This window comes from Carassius gibelio, chromosome A13 (assembly GCF_023724105.1).
Source record: "Carassius gibelio isolate Cgi1373 ecotype wild population from Czech Republic chromosome A13, carGib1.2-hapl.c, whole genome shotgun sequence".
Lineage (NCBI taxonomy): Eukaryota > Metazoa > Chordata > Actinopteri > Cypriniformes > Cyprinidae > Carassius > Carassius gibelio.
In genome coordinates, this window is record NC_068383.1 from 6,189,244 (window position 1) to 6,215,593 (window position 26,350).

Below are 26,350 nucleotides of genomic sequence, written 5' to 3' on the forward strand. Positions count from 1 at the left end.
CTTCCACACAGTTATGGATATGATTCGCTAGAAATAGGCCTGCGAATCTAAAATGGTCCTTCTGAGGTTTGTTAATAGACTATCAGCATAACATGCTAATTTGGTCACAAACTCACAGACATGCAAACATTTAAAGTAAGTACAAATAAAACAAGAAGCTGTTTGTTCCATCAATAGAGGGAAGGACTGTGGATGGGGGCGAAAATGAGTCTTGAGATATTTAAGACAATTCTTACTGTGGTTTAAAGAGAAGGATGTCTTGCTTTTTTGGGAGTGAGGTTTGTGGTCACCTCACTGAAGAACCATCTATGTGGTTATGCAGCTTCTTTTAGTTACTTGAAATTGTGAAAAAATGGATATATTCAGGAATTTAGATCTTCCTGTGGCTTAGTGTTACAAATTTGGCCATAAAAAGTTTTAAGTGTGAGCAGATCAAAATGTACGTTGCACTATCAAATTATAATAGCGACTTAATTTTTACTCTACATTACAAATACATTACAATACATGACACACACACACACACACACTTACTTGTGCACACTAGTCCATAACTGATTACAAATGACATGAAAATGAACATTGTAGTTAGTAACATAATCTGAATTACACATATTATGTAACTTTTAATTACTTTCAGATTACTTGAAGTAATTTTATCACATGGACTTGAATGTGAATATTGTGCATCATATTGATGATTAAAAAAAAAAAACAAGGACAAAGAAAATATTGAATTATATGGAATAACTCTAAACATTTAGTATTATAAACACTATATTCAGATGCAAAAACCTTGAAGTCCATCAGAGGCTTTTTCTTTCAAATGAGATTAAGATATAAATCAGTGTATATAAACCTTTATAAAAATTGCAAATTCTATACTGAATAACTTTTTAAAGTCATTCAATCGTTTAGTGAAAACAAACGTAAAGATGGAGACATCTGTGGGAGGGATGTTGGAGTGATGGGGGGAGAGAGAGGGAGAGGGAGGAGAGGGACAGAGTGTATGTTCAACTCTCTCCTTCATTCATTTTTCTCCAGTGCATGACTGACGTGTCTTACGTGTGGCTGCTAGGTGAGTGAAATTTGACTTTTAACTCTTTAGTGCATCTTCTTGATTTCCTAATGATGTTCTTAAATGTGCTTTCTATCTCTTTCCTGCCCTTCGAATGCATGCTTTGTCATAATGAGTGTTATATATTGGTTTATGAATAAATACTGGGATGAGGTGAAATATATTATACACAATGATATCTAATTTGTATCTCTAATTATGTGTCTCCACATAGAGAAGGTGAAATAATAACTTCTTATTCATGTTTGTTGTTTGGATAGTTGTATAATCATGTTGCTATTCATGCACACAAACAGTACACCCTAGTTGTTCCTAATTCTTACTTTTTTTTGTTCTATTATTATGTTTCCTGATATCAAACCTCTACTAAACTTTTCTTCCGTCCATTACATCCTGTAATGCAATATGCACAGATATGTTGGGTGAACCTCACAGAAACCTGTTAAGACCATGTCTGAGTCATGTGGATAAAACCAGAAATTTATATCATTTAATTGCATTTCATTTCATTTTTAGTGTAGGTCAAAATGCAAAAAATCCAAATGATCTTGAAATAGACTTAACTTTTATTATGTATGTTGTTGTATTATAAATATTGTATAATATTGGTTCCATGTTTGATGTTTTTTTTTTTATAAACCTTTTCTTTAAAAAGTGTTTTTGCTAAAAATGTTCAGATATAGATTACAGTCATATCCGCAATTTAACACAAGCTTTTTAAAAAGCTTTTTAAGCTTTTTTTTTTTGTATTTCATTAGTAGTGGGTCACCTCATAGAGGCTGTCAATTTGCAATCACATGACCAGACAAACACCACTCAATTTATCTTTGTAACCCACACAGTGCAACTTAAAAATTACTTTTAAAATAAGTTTGTAGTTCATTTAGTAACGAGGGCCACTGTTGTTTTGTGTTTCAGAAGCCTCACCTGTGTTCAATCATGATTCGGGTCATCTGTCCCATGTGTGTTCTTCTCTTTGCGCTCCTCTTTGGGTGCATGAGCGCACGTCCTGACTCACCAGGCCGATCACGGCGTGCTCCTGCTGCCAAAGTGCGACTGGCAGGTAACAGCCAGAGAGAAAATGAGGGACGAGTTGAAGTCCTGCACAACGGGACATGGGGCACCGTATGCGATGACGAGGTCGACATTAAACTCGCTGATGTGGTGTGCAGGGAATTGGGTTTCCAAAGTGGCTTAACATGGGCACACAGTGCCAAGTATGGAGAAGGAGAAGGTGAGGGAATGTCTGTTAAAATACATCAACTCTGTCTTTATTTACTAATGTTGTTCCAAACCTGTTTGACTTACTTTTTTTGGTAGATGTTTAGCAGAATGTCTGTGCTGCTCTTTCCCATAAATGAAAATGAATGGTAACCAATCTAGCTCCAAAAATGAGTTTTTGAGTGAACTGTCCCTTTATGTATTTGCTGTCTGAATAGCTGAGGTTTAAGAGTTTTAATCTCTGTCATTTGTACGTTTAACTGTGGATTATGTGAAAGGCTTGAGCACAGTTGTGTATGAAGGCTGTATTAAATAGACGTTTCTCACTCGTGCAAGTGCACAGCGCTACTGTTCTTTACATCGCCTAAATCTACATCGCTCCCTGTAATTTCACTTTAAGGCAGCTATAAAGACAGCCACTAACCCAAAGCATGTATAACACTTAGTTGGCAAGACAACACTGTCATTAAAACTAAAACAAACCCTTGAGACAGCTTCAACTAGAGCTTTTTCGTTACGCTTTTGATGGGGATGCTTCTGTCCCATATTAATTGTATTGTGCACATGAAGTCTGCAGACTTCAACTTTATACATTTGCATTATGTACCATTCCTTAAAAATGTGCTTTTATGAAATTCGTGGAGCTATTTTGGTATGTTTGCTATGTTATTATTCACTCATCCTTATGGTGTGTAGAACACAAAATACGTTTTAAAACTGATTGATGATTTTAAATTAAATTACAGTGATTTGAGACAGAATATTTTAAATGTAAAACGATGTACCATAAAAATATTATAAAATGTATCAATGTAATGTGTACTGTGTTCCAAGTCTTCCAAACCCATTCAATAACTTTACTGTATGTGATGAACGGACCAAACTGTAATTCACTGATAATCTTCTCCTCAAAGTTTTTAAAGAATAGTTCACCTTCGGGTCATCCAAGATTTGGAGAAATTTAGCATTACATCACTTGCTCAACCAATGGATCAGTGAATGTGTCCAAACAGCTGCTAAAAACATCACAATAATCCACATGACTCCAGTCCATCAATTAACATCCTGTGATGTGAAAAGTGGCATGGTTTTAATAATATTAATAATTAAAAAAAATTTATCATTAAGATGTTAACTTCAAACAATTTCTTCTGATGAAAATGTAAGTCCTCTATCCATAATATTCACTAATCACATGACGTTTGCAAGTGAAAACAGTCCAAAACAGTTCTTAACAAATATGTTTGTGGATATTGATGTGAGAGGACAACACTTTTTCACTCAGTGAATCATTTTCATGGATTAATGCCTTAATAGATAGATTTGGATTTGTTTCTTACAAACATGTAGCTTTACACTTCACAAGACATAAATTGATGGACTGGAGTCATGTGGGTTACTTGTGGATTATTGCAATGTTTTTATCAGCTGTTTGGACTCTCATTCTGACGGCACCCATTCACAGCAGAGTATCCATTAGGGAGTAAGTGATATAATGCAAAATTTCTTAAAATATGTTCCAATGAATAAACAGACACTTCTACAATTTGCATGGCCTGAGAGTGAATACATTTTCAGCAAATTGTATTTTTTGGGGTGAACACTTGCTTTATAAACTTGAGAACCTGATCAGTCTGAAAGTCACTGAGAATTGGAACGATATGCAAGTGAGTAAATGATGAGAGAATTTTCATTTTTGGGGTGAACTATCAGCTTTTTGGGGTGCTCTTGCAACCTGTTACAGGCCCAATCTGGATGGATAATGTGAGGTGTGAAGGAACGGAGAAAACTCTGAAAGACTGCAAGTCGAACGGGTGGGGTGTTCATGACTGCAAACACACTGAGGATCTCGGGGTGATCTGTAGTCCGGAGAGAAGACTAGACCAAGTGCATCCTGGAGTCACCAGAAGAGGGCACACCATTGCTCTCAGACCAAATGTAGTCACCTCAAACCGTTGGCAGGACATTTACTCCAGTTCAAGGACACCTGCACATCTCAGACAAGGAAATGGACATTCCCAGGATCATACCAGTTGGGATCAATTCTCCAGACAGCAGTTTCATAATCCGGTAAACAGAGATTAAAGTAGATCTGACATTCTTTTAATGCATATATAATACATCTGATATGCATTTGATTAATTGTATTAATAAATATTAATTTATATTTAATAAAAAATACAAAAAACTGCTTCTGTTTACTAAACAGAATTTCAGTCATAGGTTATGCTCATGAGAAAATGTTTTCAAACTTCTTCCAGTCTGCCAGTAGGGTGAGGATCGAGGAAGTCCGTCTCAAGCCGATCTTGATGGTCACAAAGAAGCACGCCCTTGTTACGGAGGGTGTGGTGGAAGTAAAGCATGCTGGGAGATGGAGACAGGTGTGTGATAAAGGCTGGAGTCTGAACAGCAGCAGAGTTGTGTGTGGGATGCTTGGCTTTCCTGATGCGGAGCAGCCCAACATGAACACCTACAAGTGAGTCCTCGGCTTCTAATGAAAAATACAATATGAGCACTGGCATAGTGTCTGAGGCTTTGGGGAGAATTAGTATTATATTAAAACCCAACATTTTACACTAATTCACTGTTATTGGCTGATGTTAGTTTTGTTTAATTTCATTGTTTTAGTACAGGGCCTCCCAGAGTTATTGCTAGCGACATAAAATCCAGTCCAGACTGCAGCTGATTCTGGCCAAAAACTGCCCTCTTGGACAGGAAATGACTGTCTGGCTGAAATGTAGCAGAACAGTAGCAACCAGCTACAGTTTTATTTATACATGCTGTTTATGTCAGGTTAAATGCATGTAAATGTGGGTTAAATGCTACTGTAAAAAATTTTTTAATCAAAAGTAATATTATTGAAATTTAAAATAGCTGTTTTCTATTTTAATATTTTTTTTAAATGTTGATTTTCAGCAGACATTTACTCTAGACTTCAGTGTCACATGATCCTTCAGAATCCTGTCTGTATATATATTTTCTTTTTGTTTGTTTGTTTGTTTTGGATTTGCTATGTTTGGTGGACCACACAGGGTGTAGTGATGATGATATTCTAGACAAAGTTCATGTCTAAGCACTGGAAGATGTTTGTCTCTGAATATAATGGAAAGTAAAAGATTCAAGGCCTCTTTTGGTTGGAATGGCACATCTGTTTTCCTTATCTCCATGCAGGCACCTTTCACAAACCTAAACACTTAACCAATGATTAAAAGACCTTTCAAACCTACTGATGCTATCTGGACCTTAATGTTCCTGAAATGAACAATCTGTTCAGAAAGCTTAGGTCTAAGTGAGAAGTCTAATATCCTTGCTGAATGTTATTGGAAAGGGACATCAGTTTAAAGTCTTCAAAGTGTCTGTTGTTGGAGAAAGAGTTCCAGGTTTGTTTTAATGATTGTATTGAACTTGCCACCCTTGACTTTCTGATGTTTCCCTGAACAGTGTTTTCAACCAACCTGTACTGTGACAGTGCTGTCTCACTTGGTCAGCTATTTTAAGTATGTAAAGAGCAATTTATTGTTGGGAGTTTCTGGACTTTTATTCCGATCGTGTTCTGTGCTTTCAGAGCTCTGTCTTTGTAGTGGGTTTGTGCATAACAGTTATGGTGCTGTGAATTCAAGGCTAATGGAGCTTGATGCCTACAGATTCTTCTTGTGGAGTTCTATAGATAGGATACAGGATATGTGTATTTATAAATCAATCTATTCTAGAGCATAAATACAGGATCTGAGATGACAAGGTCTAGTCCTGCTCTATTTTTTTTTTTTTTTTTTTTTTTTTTTAGAAATGTTCATTTCTTAGAGCAATTTTGTGCTTATGTTTCTCATCTTTACATGCCTATGTACCCATCTACCTACCTTCCATTAGTTTTTACCTACCTACTTATTCACCTATACAACTACCTTTACTACCCATATACAATATCTGTCTACCTCCATATTTTCTTCCATGTCCTACCTATCTGCAGTTTTTTTTTTTACCTACCAAACTAACTACTTACAACTTACAACTAACAGTACCTACCCTTAATCTGCCTAGTTATTTTCTTCCCCTCTTACCTACCTACAGCCACCTTAATATCTTTTGTTTTTACATTTCCACTTACCTGTACCTGCCTATCTTTTTTACCTACCTAACTAATCTAACAATCAGCCTACCTAGTTACCTATTTAACTACAGGATCTACCGATCTTTCTACCTAGCTTACTATCTTTTTACCATTATGCTTACGGTTTGTTCTCACCTACCTACTTCTTTAGCTACCTACCTATCTACCTGTTTTTTTTTTTTTACCTACCTAACTACCTAATAATCTGCTTTTCTCTTTCATTTGTTACTTCCTTTTCATTGTTGCCTCATTTTATAATTGTCTTACAGGAGGCCGCTGTGGTTCAGAGTCATTTTTTGAGTAACCACAGTGCACTAACAGCACATCTATTTCATTTCCATCGTCTGAATGAGCTTTGGCCATGCTGGCACGTTGACCCATATGCTCATTATAAAAAGCAGCGCCTCTATCTTCTGGGTCTGCGGTCCCCAGCTTTTTTAGTCGTAGGTTTGTGCTGGAGCATTGTAAGTGTTGTACGTGCTTTCTGCTGATGTACATTTTTAGGCTTAGTGCCCTTTTACTTGAGAATCGTAATCTTGAGGTCACAGGAACACCTAAGTGAGCTTTTGTTTATGCATGACTCAAAGACATGCCACAAACAGCAACTTAGAGATGCTGCTTGAACTTAAATTAGAGTTTATAGAGCTAGCTGTGGCTTTTGTGGTTTACATCCTAGGGAATCTCCATTCGGCTCCTCCTTGTCTGTGAGCATGTCCAGTACCTGACCTCACCATGTCGTACGTGCATTTTGTTAAGTCTCCACAGAGCACCAGACTTGGCAGTAGCGATCCCTCACGCACCCACTCAGTGTTTCAGAGATCGTGAGCCGCCCCGCCCTGACACTGCCTCTTCTGGATCCTCTGCTGAAGATGCTGTAATTAAATGTTGGGCCACTTAGAAGATATCTACGCTTCTGGCGAGTAAGCGAAACACAATTATAGCTGCGCCCTTTGGCTGCTGTGTCAGCAGGACATAATCTGTCTGTGTAAATTGAGGAAATTGAAAGACTTAAGCCACAGTTCAGCCTCATAGATCCTTAAATGAGCATCTTAAGAAATGAAATACAATATTTTAATGAGTCTGTTTCTGTCCTTTCAGTCTAAAGCAGTGCCTCACTCATACTGTGTGCAGAAAGAAAAATCACCTTCTGTATTTATGAAGTTTGTACAGTGATATCTGGCTCAGTGTCATTTAATGGCAGGCTTTAAACTTTGTATTTTCTGTCCATTGAGTATCACCTTTAGGGTTCAAATACCATAATCAGTAAAATATGTTCAAGTTTGTGGCGTTAGAGATTTTTCATTATTTGTATGATTTGTATTGTATTATACAGGTGTGAGACAAAATATTTTTTCTTATGATGAAAGGTGATGGCCAAATATATGATCAGCAAAAAAACAATAAATAATTGATAAGGCTATTTATGTATTCATTTTCGTACTTTTTACAAAAATTAGCAAAAAAGAAATAAAATTAACCAAAAGCACATTTGTTTTTTTCTAACACATCATGTTGTCTCAAGTCCATAACTATTAAATAAAACCATAAGAACACTTTTTTGACTCTAATAAAACGAAAAGTTCTAAAAAAGAAAACTTGCATTGCTAATTTTGTATTATGCAATGTCTATTTAGACTGGTCCTTCATCTGTGAGATATTCAGTATATATTCTCACTATATCACAGATGCCCAAGTGCCCAAATGCTTAATAAATGTTTAAACGGCATGTTTCATAAGATGTACAGAGAAAGAAAGATTTGTTTGTGTATGTGTATAGACTAATGCTTAAAACAGTGGCATGATTGTTCTCCTCTAACAGACCGACTCATTCTATCATTAAGTTTTCTTGGTTCAGCAGGAAACCAAGGGTGGAACTTTTGGACTAATTAAATGAGCAGGTGGATATTTCTGGGCCAGCAACTGTAAGAACAAATGAATAAACAGACAGCTATTGTCTAAAAAATCTCTTCATGTTCAGAGTGGAGCTTATAAATCAACTTGATATCAATATATAATAATAATTTTTTTAAGCAAGGGTTAAGATTTGATATTGGCAATGGCAATGACATTTACTTGTTTGATCAAAAGTATTGCTAGATACAATTTAGTAGTCGCTGGATATTGTTTGGGACAGGTCTTAGCGTCCCTACTAAATGAAGAAGTTAATCAACAGATTAATGAGTTACTCAAAAAAAAAAAAAAGTAATAAAATATGTACATAATTATTATATAAGTTGGACACTGAAGTGGGTTGCTGTTTTGTCACTCTTCTAATGAAGATACTTTTTTGCCAGTGTCCCCAGGCAGAGAAAATGTTTTGGTCTGATTTTTCAAATATTCATCAATCTCATTTTTTAAGTGACGTTTCTTTGGTTTGACCAGTCAAAAATACAGCTACATTTATCAGTCCATTTAAATGTTTCAAATACAAAGACACAATATACATTTCAAATACATATTGAAATTACATTACATGCACAAATATACATTTTATGTTTTATAATAGTTTGACCACAATTCAGTTGGTGACAGATCAATTGGAAATCAGCTGAAATTCTCATCTCATACCATTGAATTTATCAGTATTGTAATAAATATTTGAGAAATTATTGTTTTATGTGATTGTATTAGTCTATAAGAGAGATAGTCAATGTAAATAACAAATAACAAAAAAAGGTTAAACAGGGTACATTAAACCTTATCATTCAACTGAACTGTGCTCGAATGTTTTAAAGACTTTGGTTCCCTTATCTGGTCTTACTCTGCACATGTATTAAACATTCGTCCTTGAAAGCGCACGGTTTTCCAGCTTCTTTACTTTAACTTCTCACATAATATCAGTGCTATGACCTATTTCGGATGCGGACGAAATTACAATACTATATATATATATATATATATATATATATATATATATATATATATATATATATATATATATATATATACACATACACATATAAACACACATATTAAATTGTCTGATCAAAATTATTGCTAGCGACAATTTAGTAGTCGCTGGATAAGGGGACATGTCCCTAGCGTCCCCACTAAATTCTACGCCTGTTATTTTAAGGCTGGAGTTCTGTAGCTTTAGACTTGAGTTATTGTTAATACGCTACAGAGTGTCATATGGTAGAAACATCCGAAATATTTTATGAGGTCATTAAACTTGAGATTCCACGCAGCATTTGAATTTGGTTTCTTTTCTGTTGACTGATATTCTCATGTGAAATTCATTTAAGACTGCTCCATCAGGAGAATATTTTGAAAGTTTCCTATTTTGAAAGTCCATTTAAGTAGCCATTTGATAATCTGTTTTGTAAGTGCAGTCAGAAAAACCGATTCAGCAAAATCTAGAGTCTATTAAACACACATCCAGTGACTTACCAGGCCAAATCTTTTATAACTACCACATTTAGTTGGACAGACGTTATAATGATGCCAGTGATGATAGCATGTGTCACTGTGATGACGGGTGCATTATCGAGAGTAGGTTTTCTCAGGTGGATCTCTCTTTCTCTGTCTCTCTGTTATTTTGAGTGTAAGTTTGTCTCAGATTGTTTATTGGGGGAAGTCTTGCTGTGCCTGTTCTGGAATTCCAGTATGCCAGTGGAAATATCTGTTTATAGAATGTACATATTTGAAAGCCAGTTTAGTGGTAGATTAACTTAGGACAGGGTTCTTCAAATCTTGTCCTGGAGGGCCAATGCGCTGCAGAGTTTAGCTCCAACGCTGATCAAAGTGCATTGGCCTCAGGACAAAATTTGAATAACCCTGACTTAGGACATATGTGTGTGTTCTTTGATGTCTAGTCTGTTGGCCATACATTTTTATTATTATATAACCGCTATTTACCAATATAAATGAAGATCTGGTAAAGTGAGTTTTTACTATAATTGCCTGATGATGACAAAACCAAATGTGGCCTATGGCTTTCTGTAAATCTATACCGTTTTATTGCCAGTCAGTGTACTATTGTTATTTTTGCTGGCTAGTCCGGGGTAACAGCACCATATAATACAAAAAGAAAATTCACAGCTTTTTTCCCCCCAACTTTAAATATGTTCTTTTTTTTTTTAATTTACAGAAAAATATGGGATAAGAAAGTCAAGGATACAACAACCAGGTGAATTCAGTTGACTCTTCGTTTACAAATATCTCCATGCCCACTAAAACAATTTTCTTCACTATCCATCAGAACATCTTCTTGTACTCTAATTAAACTCTTAATGTAGTATTGTTCTTGTGACTTATAATGTCTCCTAGACTGAGTCAGATGACCAAAAAGAAGGGATTCTGGGTTGAGAAAGTACATTGTCTGGGCACAGAGCCCAGCCTGGCGGAGTGCCATGCCCAGCTGTCAATCCCTCGGAGCCCCACCCCCTGTAAGAACGGACGCCATGCAGTGGCCCGCTGTGTCCCAGGTCCACAGTTTGCTCGTATGTCCTCTGGCAGACCCCAAGCACCTCACCCTGCAGAGGTAATCCTAAAAAATGTGTTTAATTTTGGAATAACTGACTAAGGTCAATTTGAACATTTAGTGTGCAATGAACTGATTGGCTATTATTAAGGGTGGATTTGACTTTTTAGTGTATAATGTTATACAACACATATATATGCATGTATGATATATTTTTAAATGTTTGCAATTTAACAGAATAACAAATCCCCAGTTATCATCATTACATTTTAATGGGTTACACTGAATAGATAACTTCAAAAATGGAATAAAAAGCACTATAATTATAGTTATATTTATCATACTATAATACAATTTAAACCTAATTATGCTGCTATTGGAATTAAAATATCATGCTTTCAGAAAAAAAAATGTTCTTGGCACAAAATAACATTTTACAATATACTAAAATAGAAAACTTACTGTTAGGGGGTTAAAATAATGTAGACTTAGTACTTTGCAAAGCTGCGTCCACATATTTCGGGTTGGGGCTAATTTAATTTAGAGTCATCCTATTTAAAAAAAAAAAAAATTGAATTTGTTGACCACTAATCTGAAGACTGGGGAAGACGTGAACCTCACTGGTGCTCCCCAAATGTCTGTTGTGGTTATAACCCTGGTGCTTTGGGCCTGAGATGGAAAAATATGATTTCTTGAAAGTAACCTTGCCGGTCTTTTTTCTTCTCTCTTAGCTGTCAGTGCGTCTGAAGGCTGGACCACGCCTGGGAGAAGGAAGAGTTGAGGTTCTCCGTGAGGGGAAGTGGGGAACTGTGGTTGACCACCGGTGGGACCGGATCTCAGCTAGTGTGGTCTGTAGAGAGCTGGGCTTCGGCTCTGCCAAAGAGGCTCTTACCGGAGCATACATGGGTCAAGGTGAGAATTAGTTTAAGCTTGAAGGATCCCAGTAGGGATAGAATAAGTAAAAGATAGAATTTTCATTTTTTTGAAGACCTGTTCCTTTAATCTGCTTTGAGTCAATATGGTGTTTATAGGAAGAAGGTGATTCAGAACTACGAACATGATTATGATCATACTGAGTCTGCCATATGATTCCACAGTAGTCTGAGTCTGAGTTTAATTTGTAAGCTCTGCTCATCTGTGGGATACGCCTGTCTGCAGCTGAATGTGAAAGGAGTCAGAGATTATGTTTTACATTAGCGATATCACACTCTTCAGGTGCAAAACATGAACTGCATGTCAGTGAGGATGCTTTAAACCGAGGAGCTTTCACTGAACTTTCAGTGGCTCAGATCCACACTGCATGTGAGTTTACTTTGGCTGAAAGAGAAAAAGCACACTGGTGATCTGTATTCCAAGAGGCATCGGTCCTCTCTGACAAGACGGGATAATTGCTCTGCCAAAGAGAAGTGATGAAAGTAGCTATTTATCGAAGACTTCCCAATATCGTTTTGATGGAAAAAAAGAGCTGCAATGTTGTTTAAAGAAAGTAAATAAGTGAAAAGAGGTTTGACTCATAGATGATGTTTTATCAGATGCCACTGTTCAAAGAAGTAAAAGAATGAAATGTTATTTTATGGATGATGATGATTTTAATATATATGCTTTATTGCACCAGTAGTGACCTATATGAGAGTCCAGACACTTGAAATTAACCTGTGTAAGGTTGACGCATTCAATAATCCAGTCAAGGTCTCAGTTTAACATTCATTAAGTGTCAAATATTGTAAACGCAAACAAGCTTTGATGTGTTACTTGCCTGTTGGCTGAGCATTTTATTAGAAATTACACTTTTAAAATTCAGTTTAAAGCAACCAAAGTACCTGTTAGTTTTAACAACTTTTAAAGGGATAGTTCACCCAAAAATGAAAATTACCCCATGATTTACTCCCTTTCAAGCCATCCTAGGTGTATATGACTTTCTTTTTTTCAGACCAATACAATCAGAGTTAATAAAAATAATTGTCCTGGCTCTTCCGAGCTTATAATGGCAGTGAATGGGTGTCGGAATTTTGAAGCACCAAAAAATGTATCTATCCATGATAAAAAGTGCCGCACATGGCTCTGGGTGGTTAATAAAGCTCTTCTGAAGTGTGAAAAATATCCAAATGTAAAACTTTATAAACGGTTTCCTCTAGCTTCCTTTTAACTGTAATATGCACGTTCACAAGAGAGTGATGTTCATGCGAATGACGTAGTACATAAACGTGACTCCTCTTGCTGATTTTTGTCATTTGGTTGTAGAAGTAGCAGGAATAGAGATCAAAGCTTATGATTTCCGTACGTCTGTAGCGTTGAGGTATTTAGGTGATTTATTGATGTATATAATTTTCCTAGTGCAGCAGAGGCCACAAAAACATATAGTGAGTGAAGAGAGACACAAATTAGCGTTTCAATGACAGAACAGAACTGGACTGTTTTGGGACAGGCGGTAAAAATAGGAAATCTGTTGGGATGGGTTACATGTACCAGACTGTGGTAACCACATTTAGAAATGATCCTGAATAATGGTGCTAGTTTTCCAGACATTTAATATAGCATAAAGTGATATTTCATCCAAAACTGAGGCCTCATGGCATTCCTAACCTTTTTTTCTTCTTCTGTGGAACATAAAAGATTGGGTCGAAACAAAATGGATACCAATTTGAAAGAAAAATGTTTTTCCACAGAAGAAAGAATGTCATACAGTTTTGAAAATGTCTGAAAACTATCCCTTTAATGTGCTTAGTGGTGAAAACAGAGTAGAAGATGGAGTGTAATTGTCATTGTATTGTGGAACACATTTTCTCAGTGGCCTTTTTTTTTCTGAAAATGGTTTTATCCAGTTTGATCATGGAGTTAGCATGAACTGTACACGATAAAATAGATCTTTTAAAGCCAATGCAGCATGAAGCAGCACATTCTGTTGAGACACTCTGATGCCTGACCTCCCAGTAAGATGAAAATAAACCTATCTTTCCTGAAGTTTCTAGATGATTTAATGTCTTGAGATTTGTTTGAATGCTGTATCAGCCGGTTTTACTTCAGTGAGACACTATAGGTGAGGGATTTCAAGTCACATTCACACTTTGCAGGCAAAACGTATAAGCATATAAAATTTATTATAAAGCATTTTAATCTGCTCCTTAAATAGGGATTATAGTCATCCTATGAAAGGAAAACACCATTAATGCGGAATATATATATATATATATATATATATATATATATATATATATATATATATATATATATATATATATATATATATATATATAGAGTTGCTGGGGTATATTTTTAGCAATAGCCAATGCATGGGTCAAAATTATCAAATTTTCTTTTATGCTAAAAATCATTAGGATATTATCATGTTCCATGAAGATAATTAGTAAATCTCCTACTGTAAATATATCAAAACTTAATTTTTGATTTGTAATATGCATTGGTAAAAAATGCATTTGGACAAATTAAAAGGCGATTTTCTCAGTATTTCAATTTTTTTTTTCTCAAATAGTTGTATCTCAGCCAAATATTGTCCTATCCTAATAAACCATGCATCAATGATCTATAAATCTCAATAATAATAAAAAAAGACACCTAAGACTGGCTTTGTGGTCCAGGGTCACATATGTTGTTTTATAGGGAGAAAAAAATTTCACTTTTCCTTTGCTTCTATTTTCCTGTTATTTACTTGCCTTTTGAGAATTTGCTGTTTATTTATTTATTTTTATACTGAGATTTATTTATTTATTTTTTTTTCAGCTAAAATGCATCAGTTATATATATTATATAACCTTATAACCCCCTAACCTTTGATTACATCATGTAATATTCTCTGTGATGGAACATTTCCCTACTAACTCTCAGGGTTTTATCTCTAGCAATTTGCTTCCCAGATGCGATAGCCATATAGGGTGCTGTGTTTGCTTTTGGGGTCTATAATTTTTGTTTAAAACTAAACAGCGGGTGATGATTTATTTTATATTTTGGTAGAAAAAGGACTTTTTGAACTTAGCCAAGTGCAGTGCATTAGCACATAACCACTGATATTCCACAGCTGTTAATGCAGCTTTCTGTTTCATTTACGTACCCAGATTTTCCCCAGCATGTTTTTCTGAGATATAATAAAAACTATATAATTACGCTCATAGTAATGGTCCTGTGGTATATTATGCAGAGTAGTGGATTTCACATTCTTATGTGATTCACATCTGAAATTTTAGCACAATGCTCACGTTAGGCTCAGATTTTAGTGGCCACCTCAAGCTAAAAAGACCAACGTTTGTATATCACAGTAAACAAGAGGGAAATGAACTGTGACATCTGATATGCAGTCAAGCTCTTTTATATCCATAGAACTTCAAGAATGTGATGATAATGATTTCAGAAAATAAAAGCGCACCTCTGAATCTGATCAGACTAGTGTGTGGCCTTCTAGTGAATTATGAGGAATTCTGCTTTAACACAAAACTTTCAGAAAAAAGAGAGTAGTGAAGAGAGTGTTCTCTGTGCCTGAAAGTACTCAAACAGGCCGAGTGTTTGTTAATTTTTGTATTTTATATTTGAGACTTTTAACTTGTGAAGCCTTATGAAGACATTTACTGTTTGTTTGTTTTACAGGGACAGGGCCGATCCACATGAATTCAGTGCAGTGCACTGGCACAGAGCGCTCTATTTTGGAGTGTTACTTCCAGGAAGTCCCTCCCTGGACATTCAAACACAGCCAGGATGCTTCTGTCAAATGTTATGTTCCTAAGACAGGCATGGAGACTATGGTGAGCAAAATGATTACAATTACAGTTTACTCTGATATGATTCTACATGCTTTGAAAAATATGATCAGTCATGCTATCTGTAGCTCCCCAGAATATTTGGGCATTTAAGCCACTCTTAAAAGGTATTTTTATTATGTGATGCTTTATTTTTGATATATATATAAATATAAAGGCAGATGTCTTAGCATTAAATTAAATTTATTTTAAAATAAATATGCATTGCGTACAATGCATTATATTGAAATTATTTGTAATAATTTCTGGCCCTCGATTATTATTGGTCAAGACACCCTAAATTCGCTGTTAGTCACGGCTTCTTGGAGATTTTTTTTTTTTTATGGAATTTTTTTTATATATACAAACTTATTCTATCAAACATCAGTTTTAAACTAGTTTGTTAAACAAACAAACAAAAAAATATAAATAGCATCTTTGTTTACAGATTATGCAATGCAGTGATGTTTAGACATTTTTAAATGTGAGTTAAGTGGCCAAAAGTGTTCAAATACTGTATGTGTAGTTTTGATGTTTTGATGTTTTTTTTTTCTCTTCTTTATTATTTCTTTAAATGTGATTATGGGTTTAGGTGTGCGAATGTATACATATTTAAGATACATATGTCCTATCCTTGTACTGTCATTCCATATTTATATGTATGAGGGGCGGATGAGGTGGGATGAGGGAGAGCTTTTGTGTGTATGAATGTATATGTGCTGTATTATTTCTATGTTGTCTCGAGGACCCCCTTGAAAACGAGATGCTTCATCTCAAGGGGTTATCCTCAACAATAAAATTTCAAATGTCTATGATTGTGTTTGTGTTTTAGGTGCGGTTGGCGGGGGGCAGGGTCCCGGCCGAGGGTCGTGTGGAGGTGCTAATGGAGGTGGGGGGCAGAAAGCGTTGGGGGACGATTTGCAGTGAAAACTGGGGAATAAATGAAGCCATGGTGGTATGCAGGCAGCTGGGCTTTGGTTTCGCCGCACGTGCCCATCAGGTGAGACTGCTGAAGAATGTTGTGTTTTCCAGAAATATTGCTCTGTCTGAATATGTCTCTTGTCTTGTTTGATTTGGTTCCCTCAGTCTGTGTGTGTTTGAGAGCTCATGTTTAGGGGGAAGGATATTTCTGGGCAACGTCGGTGTTATACAGTAGTTGTTTTGTGGAGGTGAAGAGGTGGGACAGGTTAACGGTAAACTGTGTATTTTCAGACAGAATTGCAGGTACATTTGATGTACATCCTGCACATACTTTAACTTTGTTTCAAGCAATAGTTGAGAACAGGAATCAAGACGGTTATACTTTCAGGGCACAGTGTCTCTCTCAATTCTGTCTCTGTACCACATGTGCAGTTCTGTACTGCTTATGAGGAAAATCTCATAAAGAAGGCATCATACTTTTTTATAAAGGAAATTAACCCTGTTTATTTTTAGCATTGAATTTTATACTGATATTCGTTAAACTTAATATGAGGAAAAATATAATAAAAATGGAATGGAAACTACATGAACTACAAAGATTCATATATCGTAAATCAAATATTATATTAGTAATAATAAATATAAATATTATATTCAGTACAAATTCAGTTCAGTTTTTTGATGAGAATTGAAAATTTGTTTTATTATCATAAAAATAATGTCACAATGAAAAAAAAAAGAATAAAACTGTATTACCTTATTTATTGTAATAAGCTCCAATAGGCATATATTGACCTAAATTAGGACAAAATAAAGATAAACTAATTAAATGAGGCTAATACACACACACACACACACCAATTCATATTAATTGGCCTAATTTAATTATTAATCGAATAATTAATATTATTATTATTATTATTAATTAGCTAAATATTATGGTTAATTAAATTTATAAAATATTTAATTAACAAACGCTCATTTAAAACAGTTTTAGGCTCATTGTAACATGAACTAGACTGCATTTCAGCTTCATAAAAAGTATTTCATGTCAAATACCCTATTAGTAAAAGCTTTAATATACTGTATTGTATTGTTCTGTACTGTACTATACTATACTATACTACACGATACTACACTATACTGTACTACTATTACTATATATTATTACTATACAATACATAAATCTGTATATTACTATTTCATATGGATACAAATGAGCCTTCCTGTGTATAGGACACATATTACTGGCAAGGTGACCCAGCGGCAGAAGAAGTTTTGTTGAGTGGGACTCACTGTGTGGGAACAGAAATGTCCATCCAGCAGTGCCGTCAAAATAGTTACATCCACTGCCCTCGAGGAGGCGGAGCTAAAGCAGCGGGTGTCACCTGTTCTGAAAGTAAGTGATAACTATCTGATCTGATGCACTTTAGAATTTTATCTGCACTAAATGATCCAAATGAATAAATTAACATCCTGTTTTAGCGGCACCTGATCTGGTTTTGGATGCACAGCTCGTGCAGGAGAGCGCTTATCTGGAAGACAGGCCTCTGCACCTGCTCACCTGTGCGCATGAGGAGAACTGTCTCTCCTCCTCCGCCAGTCGTATGCAGTGGCCGTATGGGCACCGCCGTCTTCTGCGTTTCTCCTCCCGTATCATGAACTTGGGTAGAGCTGACTTCCGTCCACGAGCCTCAAGAGAGTCCTGGACCTGGCACCAGTGCCACAGGTGAGGCTTTTCTTCTTTCTCTTGTTTTTATGTGTATACAGAATTAAACCGTAGCCCGATTGCTGCTAGACAAATATTGTATTGTTTAGTCATGCTTTATAAAAAGGTCCCCTTGTTGTGTGCCCAAATAGAATCCAAGACCTTCTGTTAAAATAAATAAAATAATTCTACAACGAATTCATGGTGTTTCAGGGCAAAAATCTACATTTTATTCACTGGCTACTGAAATCCAGTTTAACTAGGTGCTTAATGCACTCAAATAGTGCTGTGCAGGAAGTATTTAATTTAAGTTATTGTTAAAATATTATTGTTGATGTTATAGTTGTTTTTAGTATGTATATATTAGTGCACACTCAGTAAGTGATACAATTCACATGCTACGCTGTGTTCAAACACACTAAGAAGATCAAGGTTTAGAAAGTTTTTAATCCAACACACAGGTAATCCACAAACCCAGGGTAGAGTTGACAAGACTGGACAAAATGAACTGAAACAGAGAGAACTTAAATACAGGTGATATTGAAGTGATTAATGAGTGCACAGCTGAACATAAGCTGAACATGAGTGTCCATAACAACAAACAAACTAAAGCAAATGGTGATTAAACAAACTAACATAAACCATGATAGAACGCCCCCTTCCCAGAAGGCATGAAGACAAGAAGGCGAGGTTGAGAAGGTAGTAAAGGGATGGCACACACAGGCAGATGGATGCAGGAGGAGGCTTTGAATGAGGATGAACAGCAAAGCCCAGGGTGGTGATGTTGGAGGAGAACTGTAGCGACAATGGCTCTAGATAACGGTGGGGATCCGGAGGCCAGAGGGGAAGGTGGAGCGACCGAGGAAGGAGGTGGAGCTTGAGGGTCGGAGGAGCGGGCTGTGTGCAAAGTGGTGGAGGTCTTGCCTTTATGTCCACAGCAGAGCCTTGGTGAGTTTCGATTCAGGTGGAGCCGACTGACTGAGGAAGTCCGACGAGGCAGAATGGCTGATGGTCCATGTTGGAATCAAAGATTGGAGGAATTTAGGCGCAGGATTTTGGATGGGTGGAGCGGAGCCATTTGAGAACGGAAGCGGAGCCATAGGCTCCTCAGGTCCAGGAGATGAAGACTCCCGGCAGACCCGAGATGGAGCCCCACCACTGAGAGGACGTGCACCTAAATAATAAGTGACATGACATGTAGCCAAGTATGGTGTTCCATACTCAGAATTTGTGCTCTGCATTTACCCCATCCAAGAGCAAACACACAGTAGTGAGTAGTGAACAGACACCCGGAGCAGCCATTTTTTGCAGTTGAGCCCAGGGAGCAGTGGGGGTTCAGTTCCTTGCTCAAGGGTCTCATCTTATTTGTGGTATTGAGGGTGGAAGACAGTGCTGGTCAATCACATCCCCCACCTGCAATCCCTGCTGGTACCAAGACTTGAATCCATGACCTTTGGGTTATAAAACCGAGACGCTAATCATCAGGCCATGACTACCCCAAAGCTCATGACTGCATCATTGATTCAGTGATGTCATCATCCAACTGTCCCCAACCAAGCAAGCCAAAGGCAACAGTGGCAAGAAATCAAAACCTCATCACTGACAGAAAAAAAAAATTACCTTGAGAGAATCCAGGCTCATACTAGAAGAAACCAGCATGGTGTGGTTTAATTCCTGGCTGCAACACAAGTCAGATTGTGCAGAGGACTCGTATGGTTCTCGTGGTCTTGTGCCGATGGTCATCTGATTGATTAGGTTTTCAGAGGGGATCTGTCTCCAGGGCTCCTCTAGTTGACATGGTCTCCGCTGACATTCAGGGCTGTAGAAGTTGTCTCTAGGTGCTGATCCACCATCTGGACTGGATCTGGGTGACTATGGTGACCATGGATTAAAAATTAAACAGATTAATATTAGCATAGACGCCATTCTTCTTATGATGTAACAAATGTTAACTGGTTCTGGTAGACCTAATTAATACAGCCTAACAAACTTGAATTATAGAAATGTGAACCAGGTTAGCGAGATAGGTCTTTAATCTAGATTTAAACTTGCAGAGTTTATCTGCCTTCCTCCCAAACAGTGTTATGTAGATTGTTTCAGAGTGACGCTAAGTAGGAAAAAGGTCTGCCATCCACAGTTGATTTTGATATTCGAGGTATTAACAAATTGACAGGATTTTGAGATCACAGTGGACGTTAAGGACTATAATGGACTAATAACTGGGCTAATATGGTCAGACTTCCTAATTCTAGTAAGAACTCTAGAGGATGCATTTTGGACCAGCTGGATTTTGTTTATTAAGCACGCAGCTTGCAACTCATGTTTCTAAAACTGATCATGGGTGGTCAGCAAGCTTTCCATCATCTTTTAGATTAATTAGTTGCGTTGAGTGCCTCCACTGTCTTTACATGTGTTCTGAAAATAATTGCAAACCCATTCTGTGGCTACAAGGTGCTCTGTTGTGGAGGAATCGTGGGTTTTGTGTGTTCACAGGCTAATCCTGTTTTATTAATCTTTTAAAACAACACCAGCAAAGCTGTCATCTATTCAGATGAGCTAAATAAACAGCTCTGCAAGTTTAACCCCGTGAGCATAAGAAAAAACTTCATGGAAAGGGTGTTACCGTAGCAGCCAACACCTTCATGTAGGAGCAGTGAGGTCATTAGGCAGTGGTCCATAGTGAACCTTTGTTCCTCCCATGTACACTAGTCAGCATGAAATATAATTCAACTTGGTTTTTACATACTGAAATAAAGTTGGTGTAAAACCGTTGTCATGACTCTAGGGTGTTGTGGGTGGTTGCCAGCAGTGCTGGGTACAAATTGTACAAATTGTAGTCTGTTACTAATTTGATTACTTTGTTTAGGTAATGTATTCTGATTACTATTAGATTACTTTTATTTTATATACATTTATTGATATGAATATTTTTGATTCAGGCATTATCACAGCATTGAAGTGTTCACACATTATGACCTCCTCACACTCAACGGAAGCCGAGTGGCCGAAGGACACAAAGCCAGTTTCTGTCTGGAAGACACCTACTGCCCTGATGGTAAAAGTCTAATTGTGTTACATGACATAAATCTTACATGAATGCCATTCGGTTTATATGAAAGCCACTTCTGCCACATAAAAATAAAAAAACTTAACTGCGATAGAATCAGAATTGCAAAAATTAGAATGTGAGATAAAAAGTCGCATCTACCTTTTTTTATTTTTTATTCAGTATTGGAAACTTTTATATAGTACAGCTACATATAACTGTTTTGTTTTTTTCTTCAGGACTTCACAAACACTTTTCATGTTACAATTACGGAGATCAAGGCATTTCGGTGGGTTGCTGGGACACTTACCGCCACGATATCGACTGCCAGTGGATAGACATCACTGATGTCAATCCTGGAGACTACATCATGCAGGTGAAATGATTCAGAACATCTGAACCATGGAATATGGCAGTCATGGCACAAACTTTTTTCACTATTCCTTGAAGAGTAGATTTTCTTTTCAGAATGCAGTTTAGCCACTTTTTCTCTGTCATTAACTTTGGAACACGTTAATCAGCCAAATCACTGTGGGCACTGTGAGCATTTCCACAGCTGAGCTTCACATGCAGAACCAGCCAATCAAAGGGCAACTTTAGGGGCCAATCAAGAGTCAATTTATGCATCCCAGTCATAAAATATAGGTTGATGTGAAGCTCTGTTTTAATTACAGTGTACCTTTGTGCCTTGACCATTTTCAAGATTTATTTACTTGAAATGTCGCCATGATAGATTTGCATGTATTTTAGGCAAGTTTGGCAGATGCTAATTACAAACCTGCATTGGGCTGCAGCTATGTATGGCATAGCGACGAGCCATGGTGATACTAGGTCAGAGCTCCCATCTCCATGTTGAGTGATGCCAGCTATCCCATGCCAACCCATCCGAGCAAAGACGCTGCATAAATGAAGCATTTATATTTGATGATCCAGGCAAACGTTCTTTGAGTTGCTTGTCTTTAATTCTACACCCAAAATAACCAAATGTTCAGCATTCCCTGCTGGAGGAGCAAGGCGTGCTATATTCCCCTCTATTAGACATGGTCAATTAGCTTCAGACGAATATATACCCCGCCTGTTTTACAGGCACTTTCTCGTTCAAACATATGGTCAGACAGACCCAGATCTCCACAGTTAAAGTTGCACACTGTCATTAAAAGTGCAAAGAAAAAAAGAAAAGTGAGACATGCATTTAAATGTGCTCACAAAATAATTACCTTCGGCTACTAAGAAAAATATTTCCACAGTATTGGCAAAAATAAAATAACTGTTGTTTCAGCATTTAAAATGCCTAGTAGGCATAATCACATTAAATTTTCCATAGAATAACGTAGCTCAAAGAAGCTCGTTTGACCTCATACCCTGCTTAAACCGCATGTTTTCATACTAATAAATTATTATATTGTTACTATATAACAGTAACTTGGGAGCCTGATTTTGCAAAGTGGTTTGATGAGCAATCTGATTGCATAACATTTCCTGACAAGCCTCACATCCTTGTTGGATGTTTCACTACTGGTCATATGCTCTCCTTATAACCATGTATGTGACAAATAGAAATCTTGAATCTTGAATGTGTGCAACTGTGAAACTTTTACAAATGCCTTGATTAAATCACACTAGTAGCTATATTTAATATAATATAATATAATATAATATAGTAAATTATTATATTGAATAATAGTAAATTAGTATTATAGTATATTTTTAGTATTATAGTAATTATAGTCAATTATAAATTATTAAATTGAATTATTGTACTTTTTTATATTACTTTTAATATTGCTTGGTAGAAATTGTGGTTTATAAAAAATGGCGCACCTGAATAATATTTGAGGTATACCTGTGTTTGATTTTTGCTGTAGTAGAAAAAGTTTTTTTTTACTCGATTGTAATTCCTAAAGGGGAACCCATGGATAATTATCCTTACCTTACAAATTGATCTCATTACTAACCATTTCTATTCATTCTTGTGTGTGTTTTGTCAGGTTGAGGTAAATCCGTCCCTGGACATGGCTGAATCAGATTTTATGAACAACGTCATGCGTTGTCGATGTAAATATGATGGACACAGAGTGTTTATGTATGGCTGTCATGCAGGTATGATCCCCATAGCAATGATTGAACAATGACATGTATGTATGCTAGTGTCTAAATTCTGATACACTTTCTCAGGTGATGCCTACAGTGCTGAATCTGAGGATTTATTTGAACATCAGCGTCAGATCAGCAATAACTTCATTTGAGCCTGTTAAAAAGAGGTGAGAGGAGAGGATGTTAATTAATTGGTCCCGGAAATGCGGATAACAACCTGGGTGAAAGAAAAGATTTTCTCAGCTGATCTCAGAACAGTGTACCAGTAGCACCACGGAGTGGACAAGATACTGTATGCTACATCACTAAACCATTTTTACTATGGAATTTAGTTAAGTCTAGCAGATGTTTGGAAATCAAACAAAATAATATCATTTAGAGGGTTAGTTCACCCAAATATTTGATTTGCTCATTATTTTTTTTCTTAGTATTTTATATTTGAATTTTAGTTTTTGAATAAAATACTGGGTTTTTTTTCCCCACCCATATGCAATAAATATAGACTGGACCTTCAAAAAGTACACACAAAATATATAGATACAGATTTGTGCACTATTTTTAAGACACTGGATATCTGTATTCCTCTCTTGAGTATGGATGTCAATGAATAATAGTTTAATTTTCAGTCTGTCTGTTCCTGACACACATGGTTTTGTATCAGAACACCTGGAATATACTTTTGTGATATGAATGTACTATTTGTAATTTTTAAGTTTGATAGTTTGTCCAAGTCCTTTTTACTTTCATTTTACTGAAAAGAGTAGGTGGTATATTCCTTAGAAATTCTCATTTTTTGTTCCATAGAAGAAAGTTACAGTGTCTCTTAAGGCCAATTCACACTACACCGACAGACACTGGCTAATGGCAACAGACACATTGGTCAGGTTTTGTCTGTTGGCCACCTATTGAACATGTTGAATCTGCATTTGTCAGGTCTTTGAATGTCTGAGAAATTACATACTGGTCAGTTGTCGGCGCTGGTCTGTGGTGCGGATTGAATTAGCCTTTAGTGGTCACTGTTTTACTAGTAGACTCTGTTTTCAGATTAGTGCCCAGGGCTTTGGAATGAGGTGGTGTGATGACTGTGATCCTTTTGCTGCTCCGCCAAACTCTTGCTGGCTCGGTTAGTTTGACATTCAATGAAAACCTGTGCGGCGGAGGCCCTTGTTCAGAGCTGCAGGAGTTAGTAAATAAAGTCTGAATTGTTCAGGAGTTAGTAAATAAAGTCTGAATCTGTATTTTTGGGTGAACTTTTTCTTTAATTATCATCCACTCAGTAACTAGGACATTTATTTCAGAGACTAAGTAGTTGTTGTTGACCAAATGGTAAAAAATTAAACGTGTAGTTCTTGGAACCAAGACTAGCATTAGAGAATAACTATTTTTTTAAAGTCTACATGCACCCACATATTTATTTCCTGATTCTATAGCAAACATATAATGTATCGTTATTAAAAAAAATGCATCTGCAGAATGTTTACCCCCCCGCCCCCCATTGTTTTCATACCAAAAAAGAAATCCAAAATATACTTTTCTTGACTAATTCATATAACATAAAAATGCAGTGTGTTCACTTTTTCTGTTCATTAATTAGCTCTATATCTAATTTCAATTCTTCTGTTTTAATTTATGCACTTTATTGATGGACCTCTGTATTCTGGAAGAGATGGTTCATTCACTACCATCTTTCAAGACACACTTCTGTTTGTATGTTTGTTTATTATTTGCCTCCTTTTTAAATGTTTTTGCAACTTTTGATATATATATAAATTTTTCAGTTGACTTTCCTGAATTCTAAAAGATAACAAAGTATACTGTATATGGTGAAGATAATTTATTTAACACATTGTTAAACAAATTTTCTGGATTAGAGTTTTGTTAGTTTCATTAGTTTCATAGTTCATAGTGTTAATAAAGGCTTGATAAATGGTTGACTGCTTTAATTTTCATTAACATGTTTAAGGTATGATTTGTGGTTGAATGGAATTGGTTTTCTTAGTCTTGCATGAACTTGAAGCTTTTTTTTTTAATCTATGAGTATAAGGGATACTATGTGTAGTGTAAAGCAGTGATGCTGGGAATGAACATTTATGGACCAGAGCATTATATCTATTCTTAAAGTATTTTAACCCTTTGTCTATAAATAGCAGGGTGGGGTGCGGTGGTGGTGGGGGGATTTGACCTGTACTGTCAGTTTTTACTTTTTAAAACTTTTGCACAGTACGAGACACCGTAATGGTTATTGTGCATGTGATAAATTTATATATAATTTATTCCTACTGTTTACATTGATTCCAGTGAATAATCTGTACCCATTTTCAGTTTATAGATATCACTTACGTCAATTTATGTACTTTCCATTTTCATTATATAGGTGTTTGTTTGTTTTTTTTATTTTTTTTTTATTTATTTTTTTTACATTTGTAAGATTATAAATATGACTTATTCCCTGTATTGACTTCTTCCCTGTATTGGATACTTTATTTTCATCATGTTACTCCTCATTTATTTAACCTAAGCTTTTATTTATGATTTGCATTTTACAGTATGCTCTTAGTATTAATGGTGCATTGATCTCAGTCCATAATTCACAGCAAACTTATATATATATATATATATATATATATATATATATATATATATATATATATATATATATATATATATGTATATATATATATATATATATGTATATATATATATATATATATATGTATATATATATATATATATGTATATATATATATATATATATATATATATATATATATATATATATATATATATATATATATATATATATATATATATATATTCATATTCTTCTGGTGCTAAATGTGCACTTTTCTGGGAGTTTTTCATGGCGTAGTTGAGAGTTTAAGCTCTTGATGTAATTTGCAATACTCTCAGGGATGAAATATGTGTATTTTCCAGTTTGTTCAAAATTATTTGTAAGATCGGCAAGTACAGAGATAAATGGGAAAGTAACACCACAATCATTCCAGA

General features: G+C 35.9%; 1 protein-coding gene across 2 annotated transcripts; it reads left to right on the forward strand.

The window, feature by feature from the left end:
* The first annotated feature begins 1,011 nt into the window (after positions 1-1,011).
* Positions 1,012-25,939, forward strand: LOC128025976 (lysyl oxidase homolog 4). 2 transcript variants are annotated; one of them, XM_052612621.1, is made up of 15 exons: positions 1,012-1,078; positions 1,997-2,312; positions 4,044-4,369; positions 4,561-4,775; positions 10,498-10,536; positions 10,677-10,890; positions 11,562-11,742; positions 15,427-15,581; positions 16,408-16,575; positions 17,733-17,895; positions 17,982-18,225; positions 21,144-21,259; positions 21,490-21,626; positions 23,239-23,350; positions 23,426-25,939. In XM_052612621.1, the coding sequence occupies exons 2-15, from the start codon at positions 2,018-2,020 to the stop codon at positions 23,494-23,496; spliced, it is 2,436 nt and encodes an 811-aa protein (XP_052468581.1). In that variant the 5' UTR covers positions 1,012-1,078; positions 1,997-2,017; the 3' UTR covers positions 23,497-25,939. The 2 variants fall into 2 exon arrangements, with proteins under 2 accessions (XP_052468581.1, XP_052468582.1); XM_052612622.1 differs by lacking the exon at positions 1,012-1,078 and having other exon boundaries at positions 1,829-2,312.
* Positions 25,940-26,350: the final 411 nt, after the last annotated feature.

What these genes read in the sequence shown, in the direction of transcription:
- LOC128025976 (XM_052612621.1), top strand. Translation starts at nt 2,018, where the DNA reads ATGATTCGGGTCATCTGTCCCATGTGTGTTCTTCTCTTTGCGCTCCTC. An exon ending in GTCAAGGATACAACAACCAG is followed by an intron (nt 10,537 to 10,676) that starts GTGAATTCAGTT and finishes AATGTCTCCTAG; the next exon opens with ACTGAGTCAGATGACCAAAA. An exon ending in ACCTGGCACCAGTGCCACAG is followed by an intron (nt 18,226 to 21,143) that starts GTGAGGCTTTTC and finishes TTTTTGATTCAG; the next exon opens with GCATTATCACAGCATTGAAG.